This window comes from Mustela nigripes, chromosome 1 (assembly GCF_022355385.1).
Source record: "Mustela nigripes isolate SB6536 chromosome 1, MUSNIG.SB6536, whole genome shotgun sequence".
NCBI lineage: Eukaryota > Metazoa > Chordata > Mammalia > Carnivora > Mustelidae > Mustela > Mustela nigripes.
Window position 1 is genome coordinate 206,518,614 of NC_081557.1, and position 27,217 is coordinate 206,545,830.

General features: G+C 52.5%; 1 protein-coding gene across 1 annotated transcript in view; it reads left to right on the top strand.

Annotated features, from left to right (window-relative positions):
• Positions 1–2,235: 2,235 nt before the first annotated feature.
• Positions 2,236–27,217, top strand: part of LOC131999348 (epididymis-specific alpha-mannosidase-like) — a 42,513-nt gene continuing 17,531 nt past the window's right edge. Inside the window, exons 1-13 of the mRNA XM_059372130.1 lie at positions 2,236–2,318; positions 2,782–3,010; positions 4,566–4,667; positions 6,462–6,608; positions 12,226–12,331; positions 15,147–15,319; positions 16,087–16,175; positions 17,606–17,783; positions 19,353–19,551; positions 20,870–21,060; positions 22,200–22,338; positions 22,526–22,659; positions 24,254–24,528. Coding sequence (XP_059228113.1) covers positions 2,236–2,318; positions 2,782–3,010; positions 4,566–4,667; positions 6,462–6,608; positions 12,226–12,331; positions 15,147–15,319; positions 16,087–16,175; positions 17,606–17,783; positions 19,353–19,551; positions 20,870–21,060; positions 22,200–22,338; positions 22,526–22,659; positions 24,254–24,528 — 2,045 coding nt within the window. The remainder of the gene's footprint in view (positions 2,319–2,781; positions 3,011–4,565; positions 4,668–6,461; positions 6,609–12,225; positions 12,332–15,146; positions 15,320–16,086; positions 16,176–17,605; positions 17,784–19,352; positions 19,552–20,869; positions 21,061–22,199; positions 22,339–22,525; positions 22,660–24,253; positions 24,529–27,217) is intronic.

Consider the following 27,217-nt stretch of genomic DNA (forward strand, 5'->3'; position numbering starts at 1 on the left):
CTGCTCCTCCTCTACTTCCTTCTCCTCCCCTCATCTTCCTCCTCCCCATCCTCTCCCTCCTCCTCCTCTCAATCCTCTCCCCGGTGCGCCCCCTCCATCCTTTTCTCCTATCCCCTCCCCATCTCTCCCCCGCCTCCTCTCTTCCCCTCCTGCTGGTCCTTGTCTTCCCCCTTCCCTGTCCCTCATCCCTGAGGCAGCTCAGAGCAGGAACAAGGAGTGTGGGGCGCAGGACACAGGGTGCATATGCAGGGTCGGAAATAGGTGAGGCGGGTGGGGGTGGCCAGCACAGGGAGGGGGTTGAGAGGCTGAGACTGGAGTGTCCAGGGCACACTGGGGCTCCACTCCCCCGAGGCTCCTCCTCCACACCACCGCCCTCTTGCTGCCTGAGCTGCCTGATTGCAATGCCCATTTCATGGAGAAGACACAGAGCTTGGGGTACAGTGAAGGACTCAGTAAGGAAAGCAGCCATGGTGGGACTCAAACTCTGACTGTTGGACTCTGGCCTGAGACCTGTTTGTGTTCCCACATTCCCAAGCCCACACCTACCCGGGGTAGGGGTCACTGCTCCTCTACCTGGCAGAGTCTGGAGGAACTGAGGCATGGATGGGGTCCAGAGAAGCCAGTTCTATGGAGGGAGGACAAAGGGGGCTCCAGGACAGGTGGTGGACTGGTCCTCTTGGGGCTGGAGCTGCCTCACCAGAAATGGGCACAAGAAATGGCCCCGGAGGACACCAATGCTCACTAGTTCAGGGACAGATACACATGAATGTCTGCCTGCCCTTCCTCCCAGTCCGGGGAAGGAAGGGGAGTGGGGATGCTCAGGGAGAGGGCCACCCAGGGGGCGAAGGAGAGAGAGAGGAGGAGCAGAGAGATGGAAAGAGCCCTGCGGGCAACACACCTTGCCTTCCCTCACCTTCCGCACCCTGCCCCAGATCTAGGTGGCCTACCAGCCATCTCCTCAACACCCAGGACCCTTGGCCACCCCGTCCAGCTCCCTGGACCACACTGTTTCTTCGGCCCTGTAGCCTGTGACTCCTCCGTCTTCCTTCCTGGACTGGAGGCCCACCGCCTTCATCCCCTCCTCCAGGAAGGCCTGGGGATTCTCTAGGAGCCCTCAAGGCACGAGAGCAGTTTTTCCTGTGGGCAGCACCCCACCAAGGCCATGATCTGTCTTCCACTCCAAGGGCGGCCTGATGCAGCACATTTTCTGTTCTCTGGTCTCCAAGACTAGAGCCTGGCACAGAATCAAGGAAAGTGGGGGTTAAGGGATAAAAATGGGAAAACAGGTCCATGGAGCAACAAGACTCAGCCTGGAAAGCGCGCACCTGTTGTTGGTAAGCTGGTGCTCACATTGGGTCAGACACAGATGGTTACTTTATATTCCACGTGACTTAATACAACACCCCTAAACATCCCCATTTTACGAGTCAGAAGCCTGAGGCTGCGTGCCAGCTGTCGGGAGTTGTGTGTCTGCCCTGCTCCAGGGTGATGCTGCTGACATGAGGTGACACGGGCGGTCAGGAGGAGCAGCTGGGATGAACGTTATACATTACCATGGAGAGCAGCCGGGTCCTGCAGGGAAGAGAGGATGGGGGTCCATCCACACAACTAACATCACATGCTCTTCAAGAAGAGAGAGCTCTTCCTTATTCCAGGTCTGGGTCCTGCAGGGGACCTACTGAGCCTCCTAGTGGGGCGAGCTGTGCGTGAGGACCATATTAACTGCACACACATGGATGTGGACTCATAAACAGACTGAATCTATGGAGGAGGCGTGGGAGGCCATGGAAGGTGTCTGTGAGACAATTTCCAGCCAGCTGGAAAGTGGAGGGAGCTGCTGCTTCACCAAGGGAATGGCACGTACAAAGGGCCTGAGGCAGGAAAGGGCTTGAAGTGCAGGGAGGATCTGGCCATAGAGCACCAGTGGAGGGAGGAAGCCAGCTCACTGCAGCTGGAGGAGCCATGGCAGCCAGGACAGCAGAGGACAAGTGTCGTGAGGATGGGGACAGCGGGGGCTGGCAACAGCTAAGGGAAGGATGCATTTGTAGGGATTGGGAAGTGAGGCCAGGAAGGCAGGGTGGGGCCACTTCTGAAAGGCTCTAGGACTTGGGCAGGGAATCAGGGTCTGGTGGGGAGACACTGGGAGCTATGGAAGATTGGAGGTAGGATTCCATGGTCAAGGCTGTCGGCCAGGGAGGTCATTGGCACTGGAAGCAGCTCCCAGGCACATTGACCATGAAACAACCTAGGCCTCCAGGCCTGTCCCAGCTGCTCCAGAGGACAGACAACACTGAGTTCACAGGATTCACTGGGCCATGGTGCGGGGTGCCCGTCTGCAACCCCCACAAGGAACGTTCAGGATGTTCCTTTTTCTAATTGCCCAGAACAAGTCCTGGGCACCTTCGTGTGCAGTGGTGGCCGGATCAGGAGTCACCGTCCAGAGAACCCAGGTGTGACACGGGGGACATGTTCCCTTTGCCACCAGGGAGCTGCCAGCACCCTGCATTCTTTTTCCAGAGCTTTGACTCAAATATGCAGTGTCTGGGGGCATCTCACTGGAGCGGGGAAAACACGTCTCCTGCTGGCTTGTTCCTGACAACAATGTGCTATTAGTGACTGAAGCCACAGAATCCAGAAACTGAAATAGCTTCCTACGGCTGGGCCCACCCAAGTCTGTTGCCAGAAAGTTCCATTCCTCCTTGGCAGCCAATGCCAGCCGCCGAGTCGAGGAGAGCCGGGGCTCTGACAGGGTCACACAGGCCATCCTAACCCTGTCCCCAGCCCTGGCAGCTTCCAGCCTCCAGAGCCTGACGGGCACACGTCGGTGTTGGAGTCCAGGCTGAGGGATCTTGTGTTGGCTGTTCCAGGAGATTATGCCGCCACCGTGAGGACCATCGTGCAGGGGCTGTGGCTCACACAAGCCGCTCGGGAGGGTGGAGAGGGCGAAGACCACTCAGGGAGGAGAGGAGATGCCCAGACAGAGATTCAGACAGGTGGACATGGGCGTTCGGTATGATAGTGTTTATAGGTGAGATCCCTTCAGGGGACAGTGCTCTCCGGAGGCCCCATTTCTCAAGCACCAGCATCACTGAGAGCTCAGAGATGGGCAGCTCCCTCCAGGCCTCCTTGATGATTGAGACCATGGCAGACCTAGGTGGGCTGCTAGCTCGGGGTGGGGGTGGGGATCACCGGACACAGAATTAAGAGGTCAGGTGACTGCACGGAGCCGTCAGAAGCAAAGTTAGGTCGATCCATGGGAACACGTGGAGGTCGGCATGGCATGGGACCACTGTAAGCCATGGAGGTGATAGTACACAGCACTCATGTGGGAAAATAGATGGACAGGTGAACCACACACCATCTGCATGACCTCTCTGGGGCCATGAGGATCGCTGAGTCCAGAAGCTGAGGGTAGTCACACCAATGACACATCTGGATTCCTTGCCCAGGTTCCAAACCCAAAACCCTCTGATGGAAGGAGAGCTCGCCCCTGGGAGGAAGGAGGCTGCAAGGGCCCAGCAGGACCCTATGGAAAGGATTCCTCCATCCCTTCCCCAAGGTGGCTCCTGGTCACTGGACGCTGGGATAGAGGATTGGCACTGTTTTGAGGATGAGGGACTTCAAGCAGCCTCAAATACCCATTAGCACCCGAGTTTCTGGGGTGAAGCATTCAGGAGTGATTAGCAGGATGTTTCTCGCTCCCTGTCCTTCCTGAGGTTACAGTGAGGACTCAGCACGGACTCCTGAAGCTGGGGCTGGGCCAGAGGAATGGCTAGCTTGTGGCTGGCTCTTGGGGCTGCTGAGCTGGTGCTGGCTGTGGGCAGGACAGAGCTCCCCACTGTGTGTCCCTTGCACAGAAGGCTGCGGTGACCCACGATGTGGCTGCTGGCTTCCTCCAGACAAGTCTCTGGGGTAGAGCACACTGTGACCACTGCCCTGGGGCACATGGTATTTGGGAGTCTGGTGAGAAGTGGACAGCACTGGTTTATCCTAAGCGAAATAAGCCAATCAGAGAATGACAATTACCATGGGATTTCACTGATATGTGGAATTTAAGAAAAAAAAAAAAACAGGATCATAGGGGAAGGGTTGGAAAAATAAAAGAAAACGAAATCTGAGAGGAAGACAACCCAAAAGACTCTAGCAAAAACTCTAGGAACAAACTGCGGGTTGCTGGAGGGGAGGTGAGTGGAGAGATGGGGTAACTGGGTGATGGGCATCAAGGTGGGCACATGACGTGACGACCACTGGGTGAACACGTTATAGGTTAAATAATTGAATTTAAATAAAACAATTAAAAAAATTGACATCAGTGCCCAGACACTGGTGATGGGGGCGGAGCACCAAATAGTGATGTCCAAGGGCCACCCCCTCTTCTGGCTCAGGTGACAACACTGCTGCGAGTGCCACTCCTCCTGCTCCTGTCCCCACCTCCCCATGGGTCGGGAGCACTGTTCTCTGCTACGGGGCCAGTCACCAGTGGACAGCAAGTGATGGCCAGCAGTAGCCCTTGCCCACCAGCCACTGGGATGGGGCTGCCTGGCTGGCTTCCCATTCTCACACAGCTGGTGGTACTGCGGTTCCTGGTGGCCCAGCCCATGGAGCCCATCAGGGTCTTCATGGTTCCCCACAGTCACATGGATGTGGGCTGGATCTACACTGTGCAGGTAGGTGCCCATTCACCATCCCCCAGAACCCCTGGAGATCAACTTCCTTTTCCCTGCCAGATCCCAGGGTGGATTTGAAGCCTGGTGTTGGCTGACAACCTCAAGGCAGCCAGGTTATGACCTGACTCTGCTGGAGACCAGGGAGGCTCACTTGGGCTGCTTGGCTCCATCTATGGCCTCAGTTTCCCCATCCGTGCAAGGGATAGTCAGGTGAAGATACATGGGCCTGACTCAGGCCATGGTCGCAGTCCATGACTGGGACACCACGGGTGGGCTCTATTCCCGTTCTGAGCCCCATGTCCCCCTTCTGTAGGATGGTACAGGTCTCCGACCCTTCGCATGAGCTGTTCCCTCTTCCCAGAAGACCTTCCTCCAACAAGCTGGCTTGTCCTAGAGCCCCCCAACCTGTGTGTGGCTCCACAAAAAACATTTTCTGGTGGGGCCTTCCTGGCATCCCTGTGTGTGCCCTTATTCCCTTCCCTCCTCCCTTCCATGCACATTTGGTAGGGGGCTTGGTGTCGGTCCCTTGTCCCTACCAGAAAGCTAGCTTCACAGGCCAAGGGCTTCTTACGTTATATTTCCTGGCATGTTCTCACCACCCTGACAGACAGAAGAGGTGCACCAGCTATTGCTGAGTGAGTGAATGAATGGGGGAATGAACAAACAAATGAATGAATGAATGAACACAGGACTGAATGAATGCAGGTATGAAGAAGTACAGGAATGAATGCATGCAAGAAGGAACGAAGGCAGGAAAAGGATCAGGAAGAGACCAAGATTTGCTCAAGATCCTGGGTCAGGTGACTGCATATTATCACCCAGGCCACCTCCAGCTCTTTTGTGGGAACAGGAAGGAAACCCAGAAGAGAACAAACACTCTCTGGGATTAAGGATACAGTAACTTTTCTGAGGACATTTTTGAGGGGCAGCTGGAGAGAGACTCAGCAAGAGAATCTGATGCTGGGGGAGGCGTGTGGAGTCCAGTTCTGGGACACACTGGACAGCGTCTGGGGGGACACTCCGCTGCCTGTGGAGATTGCTGAATGGTGGGGAAGCATGCTTGGTGCCCTCAGTTACAGAAGAGAAAACTGAAGCCTGGAAAGCGTTGGGGTTTTGCAAGAGGGAATGCAGGAATGACCCCTCTTTCTGAGGCCTCCCTGCCAGGGATCTTTACATTTCATTAAGGAGCCCCTCTGGACACCACCTTATGCCAGCCTGAAGACACATATAGGAAGCAGCTATGGCTAGTCCCGAGGAGCCTCTAGCCTGGGGGAGGCAGGTCAGGAGATGCCCATGACTACTCGTGGGGCCAGGAGTGGCTCCTCTCCATCTCAGTTCTCAACATCAGTGCCTCTCATCTCAGCCCAGGCAGGCCCTATGGGGTCCCTGGACCTCCTCCCTGTCACCCTATGACTTCACTGGGATGCCTCCCTACTGCACCCTCAGGGCCAGCTACCCTGCCCCTTGGGGAAGCTGTGTCTGTCCCCTGGACACATCCTGTGTCATGGTCTGGAACATCACCTCTCTCCCTAGAACAGCAGGATCTCATCAGAGGCGGGAAAGTCATACCACTGTCTCAGGGCCAGCTGGCACTGTGTGTCCAGCACAGAGCAGTCCCCGTGGGTCTCTGTTGGAGTGGCAAAGGAGAAAGAGAAGAAGAGCCCAGGGCAGATGCTCGAAGGGAGTTGTAGGGTCCAGGGACCCTGTGTCATGGGGATTGTAGTCCTGGATCCATGGGGCCAAGCCTCCGGGATCATCCATAGGGACTGGTGTGATGGGGTGCCCCCTCCACAGGAAAGCCTACAGGCCTATGCATCCAACGTGTATACCTCCGTGGTGCAGGAGCTCATGCTCCAGGAGCATCGCTGCTTTATCGCCGTGGAGCAGGAGTACTTCCGGCTGTGGTGGGATGGCATCGCCTCGGACAGGCAGAAACACCAGGTATTGCTGTCTGCAGGGGCTTCTGGGAGGGAGGGATGCCCAGGCAGGGAAGCCCTGTGTCTGGGGCTCTGTGGTCTGAACTCTCAGGCCAGGTGCACACATGACTTGTTCAGCTCTGGTTTGTGCTCAGCCCAGCCCAAAGGATGGGTTTGGTTTTATCTGTTTTTGTGCCTGTTGGTGTGAAATGGCATTCTAACAAGTCAGCCCTGCACTCATCTTGTGTGGAATGGGGTCTCTTTGGACCCCACCTCCCATTTCATCTACCATCTGCATGGCCCTGTGGCTTGCAGCTGGCCACCCTGCCCAGGGTGCCCCAGTGCCTGCATTTAAAGTGGGTCACAGAAGGCATCATGGGGTGCAGGGTTAGAGAGGCCCTGGGAAGCCAGTCTCCTAGAGGTGGGCCAACCTGGGATTCATTCCAGCCTCAGGCAGAGGTGCATTCTGTGAGCTGTAGGTCCTGCCTGTGTGAATGGGAGTGACCTCCCCCTCCTCAGGTCTGCTGGGTTCTGATGAATGCAGGATGTGTGAACCTGGGAGGACACTGTGGACCTGGTCCCCTCCCTGACATTCACCTTCCTCTAGAATGGTCACTGACAGAGAGGTGAGAGACTTGCCCAAGTGGCAAAGCTGAGAAGGTGAAGGGAAGACTTCACTGGATCCCACTTGAGGGGTGTCTTGAACCTGCACCTTGTGGAGTCATAAGAAGGAAACTTGCATGGTGTGGGCGCTGGCCAAGTGCCAGGAGCTGGCTTCTACTTTTTACGGTCCATATCACCACGTCCTCCCAACAGGGTGTATGGTGGGGATAGTTACTCCATGCTGCACAGACGGTCCTGGTTCAGAGAGGGTAGGTGAATGGCCCATGGAAACAGAGCTGATACTGGATGGGTGGGACACTGAGCCTGGCAGGTCTGAGTGAAGTGGGTCTCTCATGGTGTCCAGGGGTGGGCTGCCCTCTATGGAGACACCCCAAACCCAAATGTCTCTCCTCATCCTTGAGGAGGGATGTGACCCAGCAGAATCCTGGGCAGACCACTCATGGCATGGCTCCCTGGAAGCAGGGACTTTTCTCTACTTGCTCCTATGAACCCCCAGTGTCTGGAAAGTGCCTGGGATGTGGTAGGTGCTCGTGTAAAACAGTATGCAGCAGGAGCCCATTCAATCATCTTGGAGTGAATAATCATATATTCATAATATAATATTCAATAATTCAGTGATTCAATAATTCAATAATTCAATGATTCAGTAATCATAATCATATCAGGACCCTGATAGTCCTGAAAGCAAATGGAAACTACAGTATCCAAAGAATGCACTGGACTCACCACCACTAACTGTCTCTCCTTACTGCCCATCCCTCCATTCTTTCATTTATTTAAAAAATACTTATCAGCCAAAAAAGCAAGACCCATTGATATGCTGTGTGCAAGAGAATCATTTTAGACTGTAAGTCATCTCCAGATTGAAAGTGAGAGGGTGGAAAGCCATTTATTATGCTAACGGACATCAAAAGAAAGCTGGGATGGCAATCCTTATATCCAACAAATTATATATTAAACCAAAGACTGAAATAAGAGATGAGGAAGGACACTATATTTTAATTAAAGTGTCTGTCTAATAAGATCTAACCATTGTAAATATTTATGCCCCAAACATGGGAGCTGCTAATTATATAAACAAATTAAAACAAAATTAAGGAAACACATAGATAATAATACTGTAATCTTAGGCAACTTGAACACCTCCCTCACTACAATGGACAGGTCATCTAAGATTAGCAAGGAAACAAGGTCCTTGAATGACCCACTGGATCAGAGGAGCTTTACAGATACATTCTGAGACTTCCATCCTAAAGCAAGAGAATACACATTCTTCTGAACTGCACCTGGAACAATCTCTAGAATAGATCACATACAGGGTCACAAATCTGGTCTCAACTGGTACCAAAAGAATGGAATAATTCCCTGTGAATGTTCAGACCACAATGCTTTGAAACAGGAACTCACTCTCAAGAGGAAATTTGGAAGGAATACCCAAGTTTTGTATCAACATGGACGGGACTGGAAGAGATTATGCTGAGTGAAATAAGTCAAGCAGAGAGAGTCAATTATCATATGGTTTTGCTTATTTGTGGAGCATAAGGAATAACATGGAAGACGTGGGGAGATGGAGAGGAGAAGGAAAGAATTAAAAAAACATGGAGGGTAAAGAGCATCCTAGCAAAGAATGCATGGGTCAACCAAGAAATTAAAGAAGAATTTTAAAAAATTCATGGAAACAAATGAAAATGAAAACACAACTGTTCAAAACCTTTGAGATGCAGAGCACCTGGGAGGCTCAGACATTAAGCATCTGCCTTTGACTCAGGTCATGAACCCAGGGTCCTGAGACAGAGCCGCAAATCAGACTCCCTCCTCTGTGGGAGTCTGCTTCTCCCTCTCCCAGTATCTCTGTTTGTATATCCTCTTTCTTGCTTTCTCTGTCTCTGTCAAATAAATAAATAAAATATTTAGAAACAAAAGCAAAAACAAAAACTTTGAGATGCAACAAAGGCAGTCCTAAGAGGGGAGCATATAACACTACAGACCTTTCTCCAGGCACAAGAAAGTTGTCAAATAGAGAAGCTAACCTTACACCTAAAGGGGCTGGAGAAAGAACACCAAATAAAGCCCAAACCCAGCAAGAGAGAATTAATAAAGATTAGAACAGAAATCAATGAACTAGAAGCCAAAAGAACAGTAGAACAGATCAAGGAAACTAGGAGATGATTCTCTGAAAGAATTAAGATTGATAAATCCCTGGCCAGACACACCAAAAAGAAAAGAGAAAAGACCCAAATAAATAAAATCATTAACAAAAGAGATCACAACCAACACCAAAGAAATACAATTCTAAGAACATATTATGAACAACTATACACCAACAAATTAGGCAATCAGGAAGAAATGGATGCATTTCTAGAAACATATGAACTACCAGAACTGAAACAGGAAGAAACAGAAAACTCGAACAGACCCATAACTGGCAAGGAAATTGAAGCAGCCATCAAAAATCTCCCGATAAACAACAGTCCAGGATTGAATGGCTTTCTGGGGGAATTCTACCAAACATTTAAAGAACAATTAATACCTGTTCTTCTAAAGGTGTTTCAAAAAATAGAAATGGAAGGAAAACTTTTGGACTCATTCTATGAGGCTGGTGGCATCACAATTCCAGACTTTAAGCGCTATTACAGGGTGTAATCATCAAGACAGTATGGTACTTGCACAAAAACAGGCACATAGATCAATGCAGCAAAATAGAGAGCCTAGAAATGAACCCTCAATTCTATGGTCAACTAAACTTTAACAAAGCAGGAAAGAACATCCAAGGGAAAAAGATAGTCTCTTTAGTAAATGGTGTTGGGAACATTGGATAGCCATATGCAGAAGAACGAAACTGGACCATTCCCTTACGTCATACTTTTGAGTCCGTCTAAATGGACTCAAAATAGATGAAAGCTCTAAATGTGAGACAGGAACCCATCAAAAGAGGAGAACACAGGCAGCAACTTCTGCAATCTCACCCATGTCAACTTCTTGGGAGACATGTCTCCAAAGGCAAGGAAAGCAAAGGCACAAATGAACTATTGGTATATCGTCAAGACAAAAGTTTTTTTTTTTTTAAAGACAAAAAGCTTTTGTACAGCAAAGGATACAGTCAGAAAAACCAAAAGACAACTGAGAGAATGAGAGATGATATTTGAATGACATATCAGATAAAGGCTAGCATTCAAAATCTATATTGAACGTATCATACTCAAAACCAAAGAACAAATAATCCAATCAAGAAATGGGCAGAAGACGTGAACAGATATTTCTCCAAAGGAGACATAAAAATGGCCAATACGCATGAAAAAGTGCTTAACATCACTTGATATCAGGAAATACAAATCAAAACCACAGTGAGATACCACCTCACACCAGTCAGAATGGCTAAAATTAATAAGACAGGAAACAACAGATGTTGATGAGGGGAACAGTGTTGATGAGGGGAACCCTCCTACACTGTTGGTGGGAATGTAAGCTGGTGCAGCCACTCTGGAAAACAGTATGGAGGTTCCTCAAAAAGTTGAAAATAGAGCTACCTTATGACCCAGAACTGACACTACTAGGAATTTACCCTAAAGATACAAATGTAGTGATCAAAAGGGGCATGTGTACCCTAATGTTTATAGCAGCAATGTCCACAACAGTTAAACTATGGAAAGAACCTAGATGTCCATCAATAGATGCATGGATAAAGAAGATGTGGTGTATACACACACACACACACACACACACACACACACACACACAATGGAATACTACTTAGCCATCAAAAATGAAATCTTGCCATTTGCAATGATGTGGGTGGAGCTAGAGGGTAATACACTAAGAGAAATAAATCAGTCAGAGAAAGACAATTATCATATGATCTCACTCATATGTGGGATTTAAGACACAAAACAGAGAATCATGGGGAAGAGAGGAAAAAAATAAAACAAGACAAAATCAGAGAAGAAGACAAACCATGAAAGACTCTTAATCATAGGAAACCAGCTGAGTGAGGGTTGCTCAGGTGAGGACGTGTGGGGAATGGGTAAATGGGATGATGGGCATTAAGAAGGGCATGTGATGTAATGAGCACTGGGTGTTTTATAACATTGATGAATCATTGACCTCTACCTCTGAAACTAATAATACATAATATGTTAATTAATTGAATTTAAAGTTTAAAGGGTTTATAAAAAATACCAGCCAGTCATGAGGCAACACAAGCAGGAGGACACTCTCCAACATGCCTGGCCTGTAATCCCCAAAATGATCAAGCCGAGCAAGAGGACATAGGGGTTGAAGAAGTGTTGGTTATACAGGACAATGACGAGACATGACAGGGGAGGCTGGGCCTCATTCTGGACTGAGCCCCATACCAGTAACAGGGCATTCATTGAACAACTGGAAACATTTGGATGAAGTCTGGATTAGCTACAGTGTTGCATTAATGGTAAGTGTCCTAATTTTGAGAATTGTACTATGGCTATAATTACTCTGTCCTGACAAAACACACAGTGAGGGAATAGGGAGCAGGTATTCTATGTCCAACTGGTACTTCTGAATGGCTTAGAGAAAACTGTACCAGATTATAAGGAGATATGGGAGCTCTATGGCAAATAGATAAAGAAAGTTCACAGCGAACAAAACAGGGAAGGGATCCACAGGAACTGTTTGCACAATTTTTGCAAGTTTTTGATACATCTGAAGTTATTCCAGCAGTGACAATTTAACAGATATAGATACAGACATGGAGACAGAGGAAAAGGTAGACAAGGAGGTAGATACAGAGGTAGATATGGCGGTAGAGACAAGTAGAGACAGAGCGACAGGTAGTTTCAGGTGGAGGTAACACAGATCAAGTAGCAACCATGGGCCAGGTGCTGGTGTGGGTGTTGGGAGGCAGGTCTGACCTGCTGCTCTTGCAGAATGAATGCATATATGGGTGTGGGGGAAGGCACCATGAGACACCGGAGTCATGTCCCCACAGACCTAGCCCAACTTGGGGTTTTAACCTGGCTTTGTTCTCTCTCCTTGTCACCAAGGTCCGCCATCTCCTGGCCACAAGACGCCTGGAGTTTGTCATCGGGGGCCAGGTCATGCATGATGAGGCTGTGACCCACTTTGATGACCAGATTCTGCAGCTCACAGGTTAGGACCCCCTCCCCACCTCAGGTTATCCTGGGGCCTCCAAACACACTAGGACTGGGTTCCTGAACCCCAGCTCTGGACCGGTCTTTCCCTCTGAGCAGGACACTGCGGCCACGTGAGTGCGTGGTCTCAAGACCAGATGACCTGGATCTATCCTGTGTCTGTGCATTCCCAGCCCCAGGACCCTGGGCAAGGGACATCCCCTCCCTGGGCCTCCCTTTCCTCATGGCCCAAAGGAGTTTGACGGCACAGCCTCCCTCACCTGTGAGGGACCAAATTGGGAGGTCCCTTGTGAGGATCAAATTGGATCAAATTGGGACAATTCCTTGGGGCACACGAAGTGGAGCCCGTGGCTCTCAGGAGATAAACAGTGAGGGTTAGATGCCATCCCCGTCATTCCCACCAGTACACACAACACTACCTGCACCAGTGAGGCCCCCCTCTCTGCCTCTGTTACTCAGGTCACCACCTGCATTGACACCCTCTCCCCATCCACACTGACAGCCACAGCACCATGTATACCACCTGTGTCACCATCATGATGACCACCATCATCACTTCCAATGTCATTACCACCAGCGTCCTGAACGCACCGCCCCATCCGCACCCCACCCAACCGCCGCCACCTCCCCTGTCATCACCACCCGTCCTCTAGCACATCAGTGGTCAGAGGCACGGGCCCTCCTCCTCGCTCTGAGGTGTCTCTTTGCCATGACAGGCCCCTGCAGGCTGCCCGCCGGGGAGGGAAGGAATGGAGGGGGCCCCCGTAACCCTGCCCTTGAGGGCCGCCCACCCCCACCTTAGTCTGAGACCTGACACTTCTCTGGAGGGAGAGGGACCTGCCCGCAGCACTCGGTGACCAGGGAAAGCTGAACGTGGCCACCGCCCCGTCCTTCCACTCGCTGAGGGGCCAGCTCCCCAGCTGGGACCCCCCACAGAGTAAGATGAGGGCAGGTCCCTGAGCGAGAGCTGCACACCCACTGCATCCCGAGTGGGAGAGCATGTCATGGATCAGGCTCCTGGGCGCCACCACTGCAGAGCAGAGAAGTGAAAGGTCTGGCCAGGAGGAGGGGACACACCTGTGACCATCCGGGCCCCTCTGGTCCAGGGATTATCTACCACTAGCTCTCGGTGAGGCCCCAAACCCCTACTCCCAGTTTGTCTTTGGCCTGCAGGGATACTATGGGATGTAGGCCAAATGTCCTTCTCCTGTCTCATTGGTCAGGATTCAGTCACGTGACCCGAAGGGCCCTCAAGAGATGCTGGGGAATGGCCTCCAACACTGAGCTCACAGCCCATTGGTCAGGGAGAGCCACGTATCTTGGAAGGCGGGGTCTAGCCTAGGGACTCTGCACCTGCTGAAGCTGACAGGGAGGGTGGGCTTCTGAGACTAGAAGAAGTAGGAGGACCCCGGTCCATGGGATAATTAGCAGTTTCCTTCAGTAATCACCTCTTCATTTGGGGCTTGGGGGTGCTTTGGGCTAGAGGGCCAGGAACCTGAGGAGCAGCGACTTGAGTCTTTTTTTTTTTTTAAGGTTTTATTTATTTATTTGACAGACAGTGATCACAAGTAGGCAGAGAAGAAGGCAGAGAGAGAAAGAGAGAGAGAGAGAGAGAGAAGGAGGAAGCAGGCTCCTTACTGAGCAGATAGCCGTATGTGGGACTCCATCCCTGAACTTGGGGATCAAGACCTGAGCCGAAGGCAGAGGCTTTAACCCACTGAGCCACCCAGGTGCCCCTGGCTTTTTTTTTTTTTTTAACTTAATTTTTTCCCCCGTGTTCCAAGATTCATTGTTTATGCACCACACCCAGTGCTCCATGCAATACGTGCCCTCCTTAATACCCACCACCAGGCTATCCCAATCTCCCACCCCTCCCTTCCCAAGCCCTCAGTTTGTTTCTCAGAGTACACAGTCTCTCATGGTTCGTCTCCCCCTCCGATTTCTCCCAGCTCACTTCTCTCCTTCAGCCAATCTGACTTGCTGTTTTTAATGAAGGTGGGAAATCTTCCCCAAAGCAAACCAAGCTTAAGGCACACATCTTTTTGGCTCCAACTGGGGTCCATGACCAAATCTGGCTTCCAACCAGGCTGAGAAAACAAGTATCTGCCAGAGGGGAATGAACTCGCCAGGAGCAGCTGAGACCAATGGCAATTCATCCTTTGGGGTGGGGATGGCACCCCCTGAACAAAGTGAGGATTCTCTAAGTGCAGGAGAAGGGGATACTGAACAGGCAGCAATCAGGTCTGCCTGGCTCTGGCTCCCTGTCTATAGAGAGGGCTCTTCTTTGTACTACCTGCCCTCTCTCCTGAGATGCTATTGTCCACTCCCTCATAATTCCTGACCCACAATCCCCAGATCTTTCCTCACCTCTGCTGTTCCCTCCTGGTCTCCTCTGCTTCTTGATCACCCTCTGCCTCCTCCCCCTGCTGTCTCTGAGGGCCTGAAATCCCATGCCAGGTCCGTACACCCTGGCTCGTCCTCATGCCCTCCCGGGTGCCTCAGACCCCGACCTTCTCAGCCACTGACATCTGGCAGCACTCCTCTCTCCTGACTTGGCCTGGCCTCTGGTCTGTTCATGGCTCTGTCCAACAGGCCTGGGGTCCTCTGGAATGGCTCAGGCCCATGTGGTGACTCTAACGTCATGGACGAGTGAAGGAAACATCAGGGAATCCTGGTGTGGCCTCCTCTGTGTTAGGATCTCCTGCAGCCCAGCCCCAGATGACACTCTAGCCCCATGGAAAGGCAGGGACCCTGAGTGAGCAGGTGGCAAGGGGCCCCCTCCTGTCACCAGCAAGGCGGTGCTCTCTTTGCAGAAGGACACGGGTTCTTATATGAAACCTTTGGGATCCGGCCACAGTTCTCCTGGCAAGTCGACCCCTTTGGCGCCTCTGCTACGACCCCCACCCTATTTGCCCTGGCGGGCTTCCATGCCCACGTCATCTCCCGGATCGACTATGACCTGAAGGGTGCCATGCAGAAAAACCAAGTGAGTCATTAGCCACATGCACTGCTGCCTCTGGTCGCTGCCTTCTTCCCTCTGTGTGCAGGGCCTGCTCCCATGCCCCTGCAGGAACGAGTATTCTCTCCAGCATGACTCAGGCAAGAGTGGTCTGAGACAAATGCAGGCTGCCACGGGCAGCAGCAGATGAAGGTGGACTTGGGTTCTAGTGGGTGAGAGAAGCAACGTCGTCCTGAGCCCCACCACAGGCCATGTCGTGCATGGAGTTCCCTTCCCACATTGGTCCACTTCTCCCGCAGCTGACTCTGTGCTGCTTGGGCCTGTGTGGGGCCTCCCCATTTCCCCCACGCAGAAACTGAGGCACAGAAGAATCAGGGAACATGCGTGTGGTTCCAGCATCCCGCTGGCTAGTACTTAATAGAAGCAGGATTTCTCCGTCCTTTGTGACCCAGACCGGGTTCTAACCATGAGGGCAATAACAACAGACTGCAGGCTTTGTGAGAGGCGGGCAGCTCCCTGTGCCAGGAGGTAGTCAAGCAGAGCCAGAATGAGCTTCTCTAGCGGGCCTTGGCAGAGACAGTGGTGCTGGAGGTGGAAGGGTGCAGGAGCAGGCTGGCTCCTTCTGGAGCGCAGTTTCTACCACCATATGAAGCTGTGGGTGGTCCGAGGGAGTTGAGAGGACCCCGCAGAGGGGATGGAGTCCTGAAACCTGGAGGGAGGCCCAGGTGGGGCTGGTGGAACCAGGGCAGCTGTGTTGTCCCTGGGCTTTCATTCTGTTTTCTTGGGGATTTCAGGGTCTACAGTTCGTGTGGCGAGGGTCCCCATCCCTGGCGGCTAAGCAGGAAATCTTCACACACGTCTTGGACCAGTACAGCTACTGCTCGTGAGCACCTCCTGGGGCAGCCCGTGTTCTAAGCACCCTCCCTGTATTACCACAGACACTGCCCACTCTTCATCCACCCCCTCGGCAGATGCTCTGAGCTCTCCAGCTTACAGAAGGAGAAACCGGGACAGGGCCGCTCAACACTGGCCCGTGGTCAGCTGTGTCGGGGTCTGGGTGGTTTGGGTGGCCAGCTCCAAGGGTCTCCACATCGTTGGAGCTCTTCGGGTGGGAGGCCCTGGGTTCAACCCGCTCTGGCCCTTTGTACCTGGGAGGCTGTGGGCAACAGGCTTGCCGGTCCTGGAACAGGAGAGATTAGCAGGCAAGGTGAAGGGCAGATGGCGAGAAGGATGCCAGACACGGACTTCAGGACCGATCATTCTTGTTTGTCAGGCTCCGCTCTGTGCCAGGCCTGAGCCCAGTGTTGTCTACTGATGTCTTTCCTTTATCCTTCATGACAACCATCAGGACATTTTATGGATGAGGAGACAGGCTGAGAGGATCTAAATGGCGGCTCCTGGCGGCTTCCAGGGTCCACCCTATGTTACCTTGTGCAGCCCAGAGTAAGGCAGGGAGGACCCTAATGGGGGCGTCGACCCACAGGGTCGATCTTGGGTTCTCTGCCATGTGGACCAAACTGGAGTCTGAGGCAAGAGGGAAAATCCAGAATCCTGCCCTTGTCCTTAGAGAAATGTTGGGCTTCTGTTCATGACAATTTGCTTTGCATTAAGTCTGAGTTTTGAAATAGGACACTAACTTATCTCTATGTCCCATACGGAGACTCAGCACTCCCTTACCATTCACCCTGGGACACAGTGCCTCTCTTGCCTCACCCCACTTGGGGCCTTAGACCCAGGTCTGATGGTCATCTTATTGGCCCTGAGAATCCCGTAATGAAAGGAATCCCATGAGATCCCCAGGGGTGGAAGTTGGGAGGCACGGACTGTGGGCTCCATGTGTTGAATGAGGCAGTGTGGGTCCAGGGAAGGGGCCGCGTTCAAGATACACAGCTGGTCAACCCTGACATGTGTGTTTGAGCCCCATTGTTCCGCAGTGCTCTTGTGGGACAGCACTGAGCTGCTCATCACACAGGTGGGAGAAGGAGGGCATCTGGGTGGCTCAGTTGGTGAAGCATCTGCTTTCAGATTAGGTCATGATCCCTTGGTCCTGGGATGGAGCCTCATAGCAGGCTCCCTGCTCAGTGGGGAGTCTGCATCTCTTTCTCCCTCTGCCTCTTCCCTGGTTTTGCTCTCTGGCTCACTCTTTCTCTGAAATAAATAAAAGATTAAAAAAAAATACTGGGAGATGGAGGCCTGAGTGGTGGTCTGCACTCCCTGAGCTGCCTGGGTCCAGCTGCACCCTGCCTGACCTTCTGGACCCCAAGCTTCCTCTCTTCTCAAGGTGGAATCAGCTAACCCTTTACACCCCTGCAGGGAAGGCTTTTACTGGGACGGCTCGGCTGTCTTCCCGGAGCCTCCCTCCAATAGGCTATTTCAACCCAAGTCTGCACCCATCACTTGGAACAACATGAAGTACTATGTAGATCTTCTTGTGGACAATGTGAAAGAACGGGCTGCCTGGTTCCAGACATCACATCTCCTCTGGCCCTGGGTAAGGCGGGGTCCCACACCCTAGTGTCCCCAACACAGCTTTGGACTCCTGTCCAGTCTCACCCAACCAGGCTCTTCAGGGGCCAGGCCGGGCTGCCATCATCAGCCCTGGGCCATTGTCTCTTCCCTGTACACCACATGGCCTCACCCCTTCCAACAGCTCCTCCCAACACCTGGGACTCCCCCAGCTTCTCCCACCGGAAATACAGCCCCTGGCCCATGCCAGCTGCCAACTCCCCTCAGTTCCTTCCTCCTCATCTTTTCATCTCAGTGTTGGGATGTGAGGCCTAGGCTGGAATCCTGGCCCCCTGCTCCATCATTGTGTGCCTTACCTCGTGGGTCTCAGTTTCCTTGTCTCTGAAGTAGGAATCATGACAGGTCCTGCCTCACAGGCTTGATCTAGGGCTGACAGGAGACATGCCCCATGACAGTGTTAGACATGGACGTCCTCCTCCTCACCATCCCATGCAGAGCTCTCTTTTGTGGAGCACCCCCAGGGCACAGGCAACTTCCATGTGATATATTTGTCTCATCCACTTACTATGCCTCATGGGCCTAGGATGCAGGCATGGCCGGTATCCCATTTTGGAAATGAGGGACCTGAGAACCAGAGAGGTCAAGGCATCGTCTTGAGGCTGCACAGCCACAATGAGGGGCAGCTAGGGTGGGGATTCATGCTCAGACCCCAGCAGGGCACTCCCTAGCCTGTCTTCTTACATCTTGACTGCTTGTGGAAAGGGGCACAGAAGGTCTGTAATTGAGGGCGATAGCTGTTATCCCTGTTATTCATAATTGTCAGGTGTTATAATTAATGATATTGATGGATAGTAATACTGTTGATCTTTTAAAAAGGCCCTGGGGAGAAATAAGTCAGACAGAGAATTCCAATATTGCATGATCTCATTTAATGTGATACTAAAGTCATCAAGCATAGATGAAGAGATAAGTTTTGCAGTCTCTGGAGTTAAGGGGTGAGGGAGGAGGCTCTGGGCAAGGTGGTTGAAGGTGCAGACTTCCAGTTATACAAGAAATATGCTCTGGAGATGTAATGTACAGTATGATTATGAAACAAGATGGGATTGGGAGGGAGACAAACCATAAGTGACTCTTAATCTCACAAAACAAACTGAGGGTTGCCGGGGGGAGGGGGTTTGGGAGAAGGGGGTGGGATTATGGACTTTGGGGAGGGTATTTGATTTGGTGAGTGCTGTGAAGTGTGTAAACCTGGTGATTCACAGACCTGTACCCCTGGGGATAAAAATATATGTTTATAAAAAATAAAAAATTAAAATAAAAAAAAATAAATAAAAAACTAAGCATAAAAAAAAAAAACTAACAAGATTTTAAAGTGAAAAAAGTAAAGAGGAAGGAAAGAAGGAAGGAAGTAAGACAGGACAGAAGGGAGGAAGGAAGGTAAGTGGGTGCAGGGATGCCCCTGGGGAGCTGGTTGGAGGTTCTGCCAGGGAGCCAGGAGGGCCCCTGATGGGGATGATGAGGGCTGGGCTGGGTTCTGCCTGGGCTGGGCTCTGCAGAGGAATTCCAAGGTTTTGCGCTGTGTCCCTGCATGCAGGGGTGTGACAAGCAGTTCTTCAATGCCTCGCTGCAGTTCGAAAACATGGACCCTCTGCTGGAATTCATCAACAGTAATACACCCAAACTCGGCATCTCTGTCGAGTACGCCACGCTGGCCAAATACTTCGGTGCATTGCAAGCTACCAATGTCACCTGGCACGTGCGTGAACACCAAGACTTCCTGCCTTATTCCTCAGGTATGACCCCGTGCAGGTTGGATGCAGATCTGGTGCTGGGGAGGGTGCCCACCGAGTCTGCTCTGCCGTGCTGATGGAGCTTTTGAGGGTCACTGGGGCCGAGATGGCCCCTGTTCCCCACACCCGCCCCCACACCCTGTCCCACCTAGCTATCCTAGGATTGACACTACACTCACAGAAGGGCTCCATAGCTTCCTATTTCCACATCCACAAGGCCTTGGCCTCCTTCACCCAGGAGGGCTACAAGGCTGTGAGCATGGTTACAGTTGAGGTGGGAGGGGCAGATTGGTGTGGGCGGGGTTACACTTGCAGTTCACGTGTAACTACCTCCTTGTGGGCGTGGTTACAGTCCAGGTAGGGGAGGCTACGTGAGTGTGGGCGCGGCTATGCTGAAGTGGGCGGGGCTACATCGAGGAGGGAGGAGATAGGGCAATGTCCTGCAGGTGTTCTGAAGGGGCTTGATTTGGTGCAACCCTCCAGGAGAGACAATGTTTGTGTGGAGAGTGGACAGGTGCGGTGATCCCTGGTCCCTGCTCTGAGTCACTGGGGATTTAGAGCTAGGTCCTGCCTGACCAGGACACTCAGCCTGCTGGAGGAGCCGTGGACAGCTGTGGACAGCATACACAGCCTGTAGCCTTTCCCCAGATCACAGGGCTACCCTTCCTGGTGAGTTCAGGTCATGTGGGAGAAGGTCAGGGAATGGAGACACTCCCCAGCCTGGGAGAAGGCAGAAGGCAAGAACAAGAGGGACAGTCAACCACCTGTGGGATCCAGCCATGCTGCCAGGAGGCACCCAGCCCCCCTCCTCCCACCCAGTCTTAGTCAGGAGTCATTCCCTATGTGCAGGTTCACACAGCAGACACGGGATCCCTCAGCTCTCCCCGATCCCACCTCCCTGGGTGGCCAGTGGATCCCCAGTGATTGCAGGCTTATCTCGGACTCCCCATTGCCGCCGAGTCACATGCCAGCGCTCAGGGCCTATGTCAGCTGGATGCTGCCAACTTGGCTCCCATCTTGCTCTCCTATCCAGGCCCTAGGCTCATGGGCTGATCCAGGTTTCCCAGGTCCACCCTGGGCTCTCTGGTTCCCTATCCCAGGCCTGGTCCAGGCCACCTACATACTCACACTTACCCCAGCCCCTCCCTGGAATCCCTGGACCATTCCTGGCCTAGCTGGAGCAGGAGTCTTTGGCTGCCCTCATAGGTGACCCAGGCAGAGCCGGAGCCCAGGCCCCAGCTTCCTCAGCTCTCCTGGGACTTGGTCTCAGGAAGTCCCCAGGCCAGGAAGACTCAAGCCAACTGCCAGCCCTTCTCTCCAGGTCCACATCAGGCCTGGACCGGCTTCTACTCATCCCGCAGCAGGCTCAAGGGGCTGGCCAGGCGAGCCAGTGCTCTGTTGTATGCTGGGGAGTCCATGTTCACACGCTCTGTGTGGCCGGTCCCCCACCAGCACCTGGACCTGGACTGGGCCCTGAAGCAGCTTCAGCAGCTCCGCTGGGCTGTCTCTGAGGTAACGGCACCCCTCTCAGCAACACGATCAGGTTGGAAACCTTCTGGTCAGTGCACTTTCCCAGTCCCTGGTCACTAAAGGTCCATGTTTCAGAAGAGAACACTGAGGTGGCCTGTGGTCTCATGACAGGTGCAGGTGGACCCTGGGCCAAGGTTAGAACCAGGCTCTGAGGGGCGCCTGGGTGGCTCGGTGGGTTAAGCCGCTGCCTTCGGCTCAGGTCATGATCTCAGGGTCCTGGGATCGAGTCCCGCATCTGGCTCTCTGCTCAGCAGGAAGCCCGCTTCCTCCTCCTCTCTCTCTCTGCCTGTCTCTCTGCCTACCTGTGATCTCTCTCTGTCAAATAAATAAATAAAATCTTTAAAAAAAAAAAAATAACTAAAAGAACCAGGCGCTGATAGCCTTCAGCTCATGGCTTCAGTAAGCTTTAGCCAAATTTACCCAGAGGGCAAAGGGCAAAGAGAAGCAGCATTAGTGTTCTACAGTCCTGCATGGATTCAGTCCCACTCCACTGTGTGTCCTCAGGCTCAGGACTTTCCTCTCTGAGCCCTAATTCCCTCCCTGTACACTGAGAAGCTCATGCCCACCCCTGGATGGTGGGGCAACTGAATGTGAGAATGTACATAAGCTGCTTGGCACGGTGGCTACCCCATAGCAAGTTGTTCCCAACTCTCTGTCTCCATGTGTCCCCACTGTACAGATGGGAAAACTGACAGAATATGACACTGTGTTGGGGGTGGAGTGGATAGACTTGAGTCCATCGGAGTGGGTGAGATCCGTGGCTTTAGCTGGTGGGGCCTCAGTCTCCCTTTGAGGAACACAAGCTCATCCCACACCCACTTCAGTACAGAGAATGGAGGGTGCCTGGAGCGTCCCAGTGGCACTCACAGGCAGACTGCACAGCGGAGATGAAGCTGGGGCAGGTGCCTTGCAGATGTCTGTTTTCTGCCCAAGCTAGGGGACTCGGTGGGTTTCTGTAAGGTCGTCAGTCTTGGGGCCTCAGTTTCCTAGTCTGGAATGTGGTAGGGACTCTCATCTGCTCCACTAGCACCTGGTGAACGGGAAAGGAATGCCAGCCCCCAGGAGGTGGTCTGCAGAGGCAGGCCCGATCCAGAGTTTCCCCCACTCTGGTTGGGATGCAGGTGCAGCACCATCATGCCATCACTGGGACTGAGACCCCCAAGGTGAGAGACATGTATGTGAAGAATCTGAGGTCAGGGATGCAGGGTGTGCACAAACTGATGGTCTCCATTGTCCAGGACAGGACCCCGGCATACTCAGGTAAGTGAGGTCCCTGTGGGATGGCCCTGCATGTCTGAGAGGGGTCTCTGACATCCCTTATGTAACCACATCCCTTATGCGGCCTGAACCTTGCGTGATCCCTTCCACTTTCCTCTTCCTGGGGACATGACACAGAGCCCTGAGCAGAGTATGGGGCCTGCTGGTAAGGGCGGTTTTCTGTGTGCAGACTCAGAAGCTAGGGGACACGTTGCCGTGGTCTACAACCCCCTGGCCTGGACGGTCACCACCCTTGTTACCCTGACTGTGGGCTTCTCCAGGGTCAGCGTCACAGATGAGTCTGGCCAGCCGGTGGCTGCACAGGTATGGCCCTGACAGCGTGCAGAATGGCACACTTGCTGCTGCTGACACCTGTTCCAGTATGGCACTTCCGGAAATGGAAGCAGTTCACATGAACACATGACCATGGGGGGCCACACCTAGAGGACACATTTTGGGACCCTTATCCAGTAAGGTCAGTGGGATCTACCAGGGGACTCTCACTGGTCTGTGAGCATCTAAAGTGCCCAGAAGTCCCAGCACTATCCCCTCCCTGGAGGGTCTCCTGGGTGGCCTGCCCTGCTTGGGAGGCTTCTCCTCACGCCCTCGACATGGGGCATATTTGTGTTCTCATGTAAACATCCACTTTCTGTGGACAGGCCCTCAGGAGTCTTCAGACTTGTGGAGACGCTGGTGCTCTAGGCTGGCCCAGCTGCCTGTGTCCGCACACCCAGACACCAGCTTGTGTGTGGTCTGTCCTCATTTCCTTCCACTGCCTGGAGCCAGCCGAGGGGCCCAGGGACCCTGCCTGTCCCCCAGTGCCAGGGTTTCCCTGTGGACGTGCAGGAGGTGCTGACATCAGCCACTCAGCAAACACTCCCGGAGGCACATTCTGGTCCTGGACAGCAGCATCACCCATGGGGAATGGGCGGGTCAGACACTTAAAGGACATGTGTGGTATGGAGTGATGACCTGGGGAGCGAGGGTAGTGGACCTTAGTTGATGCAGAAGGATGAGGAGTCATCTGACCTGGGCAGGGAGATGGGATGGTGTTGGTTTCAGCAGACCCAACCCCTAGCACCCCCTTCTTCACCCACACGCAACACCACTCTGAGTAAATGCACTCAACAAATATTTTGGACACTTGTGTGTCAGGCCCTGGCCTAGGTTCCAGGCTTCCTTAATAACCAAGCCCATGAAGTCCCTGTCCATAGAGGACTCATATTCTCACTCTGGGGAACAGGCAGGAGACAAAATAAGAATGTGTGAAATGTGACAGATGGTTGTGTTCCGATGAGGAAGATTGACAGAGCTGGAAGGGGGGCAGGGACAGGATATGTATGTCTCACAAAGCCTGGGTGGGATGGTGTATGCAGCCATCCTGGTGTTACTGATAGGGCTCCCGAGCTTCCCTTGGGGGCTCAGATGCTGCATGCTTCCCCTGGAGAGTAAGGGACTTGGCTGAGTGTGCCCAGTGTCATTCTCCATCCCTCCTCCCCGGATGTCAGGTGACAGGGGAAGGGGAAGATGGTGGGGTGAACAGAAAAACCTCCCCTGGGGAAACTGGAGGGTGTGAAATAAGGGACTTCGAGAGAAGGCTCTCCAGGAAGGGGTAATAGCATGAGCAAAGGCTCTGAGGTAAGAAACAGCAGGGGTGCTTGGAAGTGAGGGCAGCGTCTGATGCTGGAGTCTGAGGAGTGAGGGAGGCTGGGGAGGCAGGTGGGGGCTGAGGCAGGGTCCTTGTGAGCAGGGAGGATGCCTGAAGGGAACTCAGCACAGTCCAATGATGGAAAGACCCTGCTGTCTGAGGGTAGTGAGCACCCTATCCAGGAGGTGTGCAAGTCACAGTAGAGTGAGGACACTGAGGGTCCTCCTGCCCTGATACTCACCACTTTGTTTTCTTCTCTTGGCCTTGCAGATCCAAGAATCAAAAGAGAGGCAAACTGCTTATGACTTGCATGTGCTGACCACAATCCCGGGCCTCAGTTACCGACACTACAGTATCAGGCGTGACCAGGGGACTCAAAAAGACACCAAGCAGTTGGGTGCCAGTCTGGCTAAAACCTCCAACTTTGCCCGCAAGCCAGAGACACAAGCCGGTCCAGGGGGTAGGCACCTAATTTCTGTGGAGAATGACTGTTACACTGTGTTCCTGGACGCTGACACTAACCTCATGCACAGCATCTTGGAGAGGTGAGGCACAGCCATTGCTGACTCAGACAGAAGTGTGTGCTGAGACCTGGACTTATCATTCCCCCACCTGTCTGTGTCCTCACCTGCTAGAGGAATCATCAGAAGGTGGTGAAGGCCCTTCCTGTGTTATCAGCTTTATTTCTGCAACTGTGAAACTAGACCACTACAGGAAAACCCTGCATGAATTTTATCATTCCAGGGTTGTTGATCCACAAAGTGGATGTGAAACCTCACTCAAAGAGAATATATAATATTCACTTTACTCACTATCTTAAATTTAGAGAAACATATAACTATCCACCCACCCAACAACCACTTATGCATCCGTCTACTTACCCATTTTATACCCATCCATCCGCTCACCCTTCCATTCACCCATCCATCTACTCATCCATCTACTCATCCATCCATTCCCCCATCCACCCATCCATCCAACCACCATCCTTCTTGTTCATCCATGTATCCAACAACCCGACCACCCCCACAACCATCCATGTATCCACACATCAAACTACCCATGCAGTGACCCATCTATCACTTTCATACACCTTCTCATCCATCCATCCTCCATCCATCCACTCATCCAACCACTAGTCTATATATTCATCTGTGCATGCATGCATGCATGCATCCATCATTCCATCCATCCATCATTCCATCCATCTATCCATACACCCACTAACCTTCTTCTTTAACCTTCTATCCACCCATCCATCCATCACCTCACTCTAACATCCAACCATCCATCCATCCATCCATCCATCCATCCATCTTTCCATACACTATCCTTATTGTTCATCCATTTATTCAACTAACCAACCACCCATCCATTCACTAACTCCCACAAGTATTATTTTATATCCACACACCAAAGCACCCAACCACCTATAAGCTACCTTCTCACACCCTCAGATCCACCCTTCCTCCATCCATCCATACACCCAACCACCCATCCTTTCATCCGTCCATTATACTCACAGTCGTCTATATATTTACCCAACCACACAACCATCCACCATCCACTCACTCAACCACCCACCCATCCATTCCCTCGCCTTCCATCCATTCATATATCTACCTGCCTACATACCCAACCACACATCCATCTATCCATCCATCCACATACCCTCCAATCTATCCATATATTGACCTACTCACCCACTCATTCATGCCTACACACATATATCTATCCAATTATCATTTGATCTATCCCTGTATGTTTATCTTCCCTTTCATCCATTCATCCATCCAACCATCCATCCACACATCCATTCATTCAGCAACTAGTTGTTGACAGCAGAGAAAGCAGGTGACCTCCAGGAAAAAGCCTCCCAAGTGTTTTGGGGCCAGCCCTGTCCATCCCCAGGTCACATCCCAGATAGTTGTCGTTCTACCCCAACTACATTTCCTGATGTGACCTCCCAACAGGATTGGAAATGCAGGAAGAACAGGAAGTCTGGGAGGAGTAGCTGGCAGAAAGTGAGTGAGGGAAAGAAAAAGGAGAGAGGAGTATGGGTGTCAGGTGAGTGGTACCTGGCGATCACCCTGAGGGCAGCTGTGCACAGCTCTAGAGCCTACAGCACTAGGAAGTTCCCTGCAGGGGGACCCCAGCAGAGCTATGCCCTTCATCATGCTAAAGATCTCCTGGAGAGAGGGTGTGGCAGGTAGAAGGAAGTGACTGCAGCCCCCTTGGGTGGGGAGGGGAGGATGAGGAGAGCAGTAGAACCCGGGGCGGCCAGGCAACTTCTGAGCCTCCCTGGTCAGAGCAGAGTCCCCAGGCTGGCCTTGGGATGCTTGTCCAGTCAGGCCTGATGCCCAACTAGACAGCTCTTGCTGGGCCAGCCCCACCTCGCCTTCACTGTGTGCAATTCATGAAGGCCTCATCTTCAGCCATGACCCTTTACTCAGCATGTCCAATAGTACACTCTTGGCCTGCTGACCATCCCTTCACCCCCATCTGTCTCTGTTCCTTTTGGCGGGGTGAGAACTGGGTGCTACTTATGGGTCCCTGAAATCCCCTCTGGGGTAAATCAATGGCCCAGTGCCTGACCACTGGTCACAGAGAGAAGGAGCTGTGGAATTGGAGAGCAGTGGATCAGAGGAGTCTTGGTGGGCAGGAGGCACCTGGAGCCGGGACTGAGGACTGGAAGGGCCAGAGAATTCATGGGCACAGATGAGGGGACAGCTGTTCCATGGCAGGACCCTCCTGTGCAGGGCCCGAGGGGGCAGCCACCATGTGCAGAGACCACCCCAGGCAAGGTTGGGTGGAGGGACCTTCTTTGTCACAGGACAGCACCTTGGGTAGAATTTGCTGACCATGCAGCTCAGCCATGGAAATGTTCCCCGTCTGTGGGGTTAGGAAACTCAATGCTCATGTGAGCATCATCAGTCATGGCCCCTCTGACTCTTCTCTGTCTCTGGATTTGTCTAAATTGGACATTTCATACCAGGGGATGAACTCCATGCAGCCCTGTGGGGTGGGTTTCCTCCCCCTAGCATCGTGTGTCCAAGGTCTGTCTATGCTGCCATGGGCATGAGCGCCTCGTCCCCCCCTCAGGCTCAGTGTTATTCCCACCGCAGATGGAGCGTGCTTTACTCCTCCAGTCTCTCCCTGACAACACCCAGCAGAGCTGATGCAGGGAGTGGGGCATGGACAGCCTGCAGCCAGAAGGGAAAGGGTTTGGGCCAG